General features: G+C 40.3%; 1 protein-coding gene across 3 annotated transcripts in view; it reads right to left on the bottom strand.

Annotated features, from left to right (window-relative positions):
* The window catches only part of nr6a1a (nuclear receptor subfamily 6, group A, member 1a), a gene marked incomplete at its 5' end in the record, with an annotated part of 251,571 nt that overhangs the window by 12,376 nt on the left and 232,366 nt on the right, over positions 1–6,829 (bottom strand). For all 3 annotated transcript variants that reach the window (XM_014009966.1, XM_014009967.1, XM_014009968.1), the window contains 4 exon segments: positions 2,362–2,616; positions 3,334–3,564; positions 4,954–5,114; positions 6,165–6,220. In XM_014009966.1, coding sequence (XP_013865420.1) covers positions 2,362–2,616; positions 3,334–3,564; positions 4,954–5,114; positions 6,165–6,220 — 703 coding nt within the window.

Here is a 6,829-nt window from a genome sequence, read left to right as displayed (position 1 = left end):
ATTACTAATGGTAAAATGAAGTACACCACCTTTTAGTTATCACACTTTACACATCAGTGTTAAATTTTTTTTTTCGTTTTCTAAATTTTAGAAGCCCCAAATCATATTTAGGGGGAAAAAAAAAACAATCCTCTGAATTTCAGCACAAACACTTGAGCAAATAATGTGCATTTCATTCAACAAAATCTGCTGTTTTTTTTGTTTTTTTTTTGATATATTGTTTTTTGTGCAGTGCCCTGAGATGCTGTTTGTTGTGACTTGGTGCGATATAAAGAAACAGAATTGAAGTGATTTCATTTTTTGTACATTCCTTCACTGTGTTTTATTTTCTTTGTAAGGCTGTGATGTTAAGTATCTTCCCTGTTTTAAGAAGCAATCTGGGTCAAATGGTATATTTATTGTCCTTACAAATAAAACTTCAGAGTTTAAAACCAAGAGCAGTTACTTTCTATTAATAAAAAAGAAAAGAAGAATGCTAAATACCTGCTTTTCCCCATTTTTAAAATGTATTTGATGGCACAGTGTTTTTAAGTTCCTCTTTCAGTTAATGAAACACATAGCTTGTAACCTGATAAAACTAATTTATCTCTCTACTGTCTGCTGCAAAGAACTGGGTGTAATAGTTCTACAAAACATACGAAACTAAAAGCCGTTGCAGCTGGAAACCAGGTCCCCGACTGCAGAAAAGCTGAACCAAAACAATGAAGTTGTTGGTCATGAAGCTATAAGCACAGCTGGCTGAATATACCCAGCAGATTTATGGTCAGCAGCAGAGCAAAAACTAATCATCTATCAAAGGGCAATGTTGATCATTTTTGCCTGTGTCGATCTGTACTGTGTAATCTCTCATCCTAAGCAGCGCATTGGTGACTCCCTTTAAACAGGAAAAAACCTCCAGCGGAACCAAGCACAAGTAGGCTTGGGTTGTAGAGGACAGGAAAAGGACACAGACAAACTCAGAATGACTGGTCCAGGTGTAGGTTCCATTAGAAGAAATCTATGTTAATAATGACAGTAAATACAAATACAAAGATGGTGAAGAGAGCAAATAAAGCCAACAGCAGAAGGGGGAAATGTGGTCACGTGCGCTCCAGCAGTCTAAGCCTGTAGCAGCTGAAATAATGGACAGATGAGGAAACCCAAACCAACCCCAACTATAGGATTTATCAAAAAGGAAAGTCTTCAGTCTAATCTTAAAAGTAGACAGAGTGTCAGCCTCACGGACAGAAACTGGAAGTTGGTTCCACAAGAGAGGAGCTTGATAACTGAAAGCTCTGCCTCTCATTCTACTTTTAGAAACTCCAGGAACCACAAGTAAACCTGCAGTCTGAGAGCGAAGTGCTCTGTTAGGAAAGTATGGAACAATAAGATCTTTAATACTGTATATGGTGCAGCTTGGTTGTTAAGAGCTTTGTATGTTAGAAGACTTTAAATTCTCTTTGACAAGAAGCCAATGGAGAAAAATGTAAAACTGGAGAAATATGATGTTTAACTCTCAAAACTCTAGCAGCAGCATTTTGGATTAACTGAAGACTTCCTAAAGAGTTTTTTGGATGTCCAGATAATACAGAATTACAGTAATCCAGTCTAGATTTGATAAATGCATGAATAAGTTTGTCCACGTTGTTTTTAGACAAGATGTTTCTAATTTTAGTGATATTACACAGGTGGAAGAAGGCGGTCCTGGTAACATTTTTAATGTGGGGTTTAAAAGACATATCCTGATCAAAAATAACACCAAGTTCTTTACATTAGAACTGGAGGCCAGATTAATGCCATCCAGAGGAGGTGAAAGGCTGCAAAGTTGATCCCTAAGATGTTCAGGTCCAAAAACCATAAACTCTGTCTTATCTGAGTTTAGAAGCAGAAAGTTAAGAGTCATCCATGTTTTTATATCTTTAAGACATGTTTGTAGTTGAAGTAACTGATTAGTTTCATCAGGTTTCATGGATAAATATAACTGAGTATCATCAGTTATATAAGCAATAAAAATAATATACAGTTCTAGCTTTATAAAGGACTTTCTTGCTTGTTAGGCAGACTATGTCTACAGGTTAAATAAAAATATTGCTTGTTATTTTTACGAGTTTGAAAAAAATTACTAAAGATCTGTCATTTCTCAACAATGCGTAAAACTTTGACATGAAAAGTCATGGACATGATGTGTCCTATCAAGGATTGCTATGACTTATTTGATTCATGCATTTTCTTCCAGCAGATAGATATAACAGATATTATACATTTTCTTTATGTCAAATATAATAATAGAGCACAAAATAGCCATCAACTTAAGTCTTAGGACAGCTGCTCCAATGACACATGCTGTGCATGTTATTTTCCCTCCCTGTATTTGCCACTCACCCCTGGATTTCATCATCAGAAGGGGTGTACTTGGCGGTGACGTCGGCAAGGTCTCCAAAGATCTGGGCGCTATAGATGGTGAGGCAGGACAGCAGGATGAGCTCCTGCCAGGTAGAGCTGAGCAGGCAGGTGTAGTCCTCTATGGAGAGCTCACAGAAGAAGGGCAGCTTCTTGATCCAGGAAATCTGGCGGAACAGCAGCTCATCTGCCAGGCGACACAGCAGCGCGAACAGCTCTACCTGAGTCACTTTGTACCTGGGTGCAACAAGACCAAGAATGACTCGGTCATTTTAGATTTTAGATGCTGTTTGGGCAAACTTTGCAAATAAACTTAAGACACAATGTTACGTGATATCAGGAGACGTCACACTAAGAGTACGTTACTACTGACTTTCAGCTACTCCCACATCCAATTTTAACCCAGTATTTGTTGTTATATTTACTAAGTTATAGTCATTTTTGTCTTTTAATTAGCTGTGACAACCCTGTAAAACTGGATTGAGCTCATTGGATTCAGAACTAATCAGTTAGAAATGTAAACATTTCTTTAAAATGCATCTAGTGATTCATGAAATCCTTTGTTAACAATCAAGCAGAGCTGACGCCTCAGGTTAATGTGTTGGTTGTGCAGAGCTCAGTGTGCATGTTGTAAACCATTCTTTCAACACATTATCTGTCAAACTGATGGTGTTGGAGATATTTTTTGTTGTTTAAGGCTGTGTGCAGACATCTGCAATTGGCCTGACTTCAAATGTTAATGTGTTTTAGATACATCCATTAAATACGTTCTGACAGTTTTATTTGAAGTCTGTCCAGTGATTCATGAGATGTTTTGCTAACAGACAAAAATAACATTGTTTGCCTTCACCTTTTGCAGAAGGTGATAATTAGAATGCAGCTGAATTTTCAATAAAATAAACAAAGAATACTTGTGTGCATATTATAGAGCAACATTCTGCATGCATTACTCACCCGTCTTCTATGAGCATAGGAGTGGTCAGTGGGGACAGGTCCTCAGCAGCCACCAGCTGCAGCACCAGAGGATGGGACTGTGAGTAAAGGCTGCGAGGCTGGGGGGTCAACAGGCCCGACTGAGCAGCGTAGCTGAAAAGGTGAGGCAGGAGCTGGTAGTGTGTGGACATGGAGGTGTTGATGTACTGTTCCCTGAGGGCCGCGGTGTAGCCATTCATCTCTACAGATCGACTGGTGGCACAAAAGAGCCAAAGGTCACACAGGATTCACACACTGGATTTTAGAGTTGGCACAGTGTGGTTGACATGTACCTATCCAGAAGAAACAGCTGCTTTCTGACTGTCACATCCCACCTCGGCCCTGACCACAGACACTGATACCTGAACTGCTTAAAGGAATAATCAGGTCATTTTGAAGTGATGTTCTGCCAGTCAGTTACTGTTAGTATTGTATCAGCTGTGACAGCAGTCACACAGCAGACAGAATGAAGAGAGAGAGGCAAAGTCTTCCTCAAGCCATGCTAATGCTTCGTCTCATGAAGACCTGCATTTTTATTGCTTTCCAGGTTTAAAAAACAAATCTTTCTGAACAACAGCAGAGTGTTGTGAATGAACACTACATTAGATAATATTAAACCTCTTTTACACAACACAGTTTGTTTAGTTTGACGATGTGTGTTACAACACACACGGATGTGTGTAGCGCATGGATAGACCACGTGAATGTCGATAATGCTGAGGTTGCGGATTCATCCGTTCTCCAGCAGTTCAATAAACTTTTGGACTGACTAGAAGCGCTGATCAGGCAGACTGATGCATTCAGCAGCTTCAGCACCATCAGCAAAACATGTGAAGAAGCAGAGAGTAATGATAGGACACACGTTTACAGCTGACTAACCTCTGGATATTGTCTAACCATGCTCAGACAGACGTCTACATAATGACACAGATGTTCAGCAGAGAAAACAGAGTGATAACTTCTGTAGGGTTCTGTTTACAATGGTATGTTGTTTTTGAGAAAGAGTTGTTTTAAAAGACCAAAAAAGAATAAAAATACAATTCACTTTAAAATTGACTAGTTTATTTCTTTAACTTTTAGTATTTGTGTTGCAGAGGAACATTCTCTTATCTATTAAAAATCGTTGCATTTTTTTTTCAACAAACGTGTAGACAAAACTTTGCATTTTGTGATTACATACCAAAGCCCACGCTGCACTGGCTTTCTGGGATTGCTGGTCTTTTTCACAAAGATTTAATTTGATAAACAACTATTCCATCAAATAGTTATCAGACATTGTAACCGCTGAGATAAACTTCATGTTTACATAYAGTGAGACTAAAATAAATGCTGTCATGCCAGTACCTAGACAATATTTGTCCTTGATGAGAGCAGACAATTCACCCAACTCCACGACAAGAACAGCAGATAGTGCAGCGAGTTCTTTGGCTTTGCTATCATTGCCAAGCCTGAGTAGCTGCATAATCAGGCATTCTTTGGCTGCTGAATGCTTTAATAGAATTCTGGGTGAGATGGGAGCAAGGACAGGTGTCAGGCTGTCAGGGCCGAATCCTTATCTCAGCGATGGGAAGAGTGTCGCCGCTGATCAGATGGTGGACTCACCTGGACGACAGGGTGGAGGCGGGTGATGGCTGGTTGCCTTCCGACGCGCCGTTGCTGGGGGAGCTGTGGTCGCTGTCACCGTTGTTGCCCCAGGTGTGCTCGGGGACATCCTCCTTAAACTCCTGCCCTGACATAATTCGCTCTATCTCCTCCTCTGTGATCTAAAACACACACACACACACACACACACACACACACACACACACACACACACACACACACACACACACACACATATATATATATACACACACACATATATATACACACACACATATATATATATACACACACACATATATATATATATACACACACANCACACACACACACACACACACACACACACACACACACACACACACACACACACACACACACACACACACACACACACACACACACACTCTAAAAGCACATACGACAAAAACCTCTATGTGCCACTGTTTAATCGACTAACATTGATGAGTGCTGCAATACTTTTCACTCGAACACCGTGGAGCAAGGACACAAGCACACAATTAGGAATGGACTCAGCACAGACAGTAAAGGACAGTGCTGTAATGATTGGTGCCCACACCTAAAATAATAGAATGCTTGTAGGTTGGTGGAGGCAGAATCCTTTACAAAAGCCCTGCTGAAAGGCCTTACTGTCCTAGAAAATGTGGTGTCCTGTATCTATGACTGGGGTCAATTCACTTTCATTTCCATCAATTCAGCACACAAACCAAAACAGGCAATTCATTCCATATTAATGAGTGAAAGGTCTTCCTTCCAGCTCAGCTCAGAAATAAAAGGCATCTCTTAATGGAGGCGGATGTTTCTGTGTTTTCAACAGCTGAATTGAGCACGAATGAATCAACCGCATCGCTCGGCTGAATAGCGGCTCTGCGGCACTTATCCTCATGTCGCACATTTTTCTGACCACTTACACATTTGTCACAGTTAATAATGAAGTAGAGGCTGAATGGGAATAATCAGTGGCTGCATGATTGGTGATATAACAAGGTCAGGGCTCTTTCTCATAACTTCACAAGCACATAAATGTGTAGCGCCGCAGCACTCAAACTCTTCTTTAGGTGGAAGGCTCTTTCTTTTAATGTACTCACTTTGTGTGATCTCTCTCTGGAGCGGAGCCAGGATTATATGTGTAGACTGAATCTATGCTGGAAAAAGGTCAGAGCGTGTCACCGAATCAGCAGCTGATTTACCTGCACAGGCCCAATGCTTTTGTTCCTCCCTCCTGGCATGCCATCCTCCCTGATTGCTATAAGATGAAAAAAGAAGAAAAATAATAAATCCACATTTGCTCCACTGAATTAGCAAGTGTTACAGCTCAACCTGGTGGCTGAAACACATTATTCTCAACAACCAAGCTCCATCTTATATTAAAAATCTTATTGTTCCATATTTTCCTAACAGAGCACTTCACTCTCAGACTGCAGGTTTACTTGTGCTTCCTCCAGTTTCTAAAAGTAGAATGGGAGGCAGAGCTTTCAATTATCAAGCTCCTCTCTTGTGGAATCAACTTCCAGTTTCTGTCCGTGAAGCTGACACTCTGTCTACTTTTAAGATTAGACTGAAGACTTTCCTTTTTGATAAATCCTGTAGTTAGACTTAGGTTTCCTGAATTATTCTTCATTTCTGCTGCTATAGACTTAGGCTATGTTCACACTGCAGGTCTTAATGCTCAGTTCCGATTTTTTGAAAAAATCCGATCTTTTTGTGTGAACGTTCACATTACATTTTAAATGTGACCTGCATCAGACCCCTATGTGAACGCTACACAGCACTGATGTGACACGCATGCGCAGTAAACGACGTGACGTCTCATCAGCCGGCTTGTTTGTTTACAGAGCTAGCATGGATGCTACAT

The sequence above is a fragment of the Austrofundulus limnaeus genome, unplaced genomic scaffold (genome assembly GCF_001266775.1).
Source record: "Austrofundulus limnaeus strain Quisiro unplaced genomic scaffold, Austrofundulus_limnaeus-1.0 Scaffold64, whole genome shotgun sequence".
Classification (NCBI taxonomy): domain Eukaryota; kingdom Metazoa; phylum Chordata; class Actinopteri; order Cyprinodontiformes; family Rivulidae; genus Austrofundulus; species Austrofundulus limnaeus.
The sequence above is the reverse complement of the archived record's forward strand: the minus strand, read 5'-3'. Positions and strand labels throughout refer to the sequence as shown.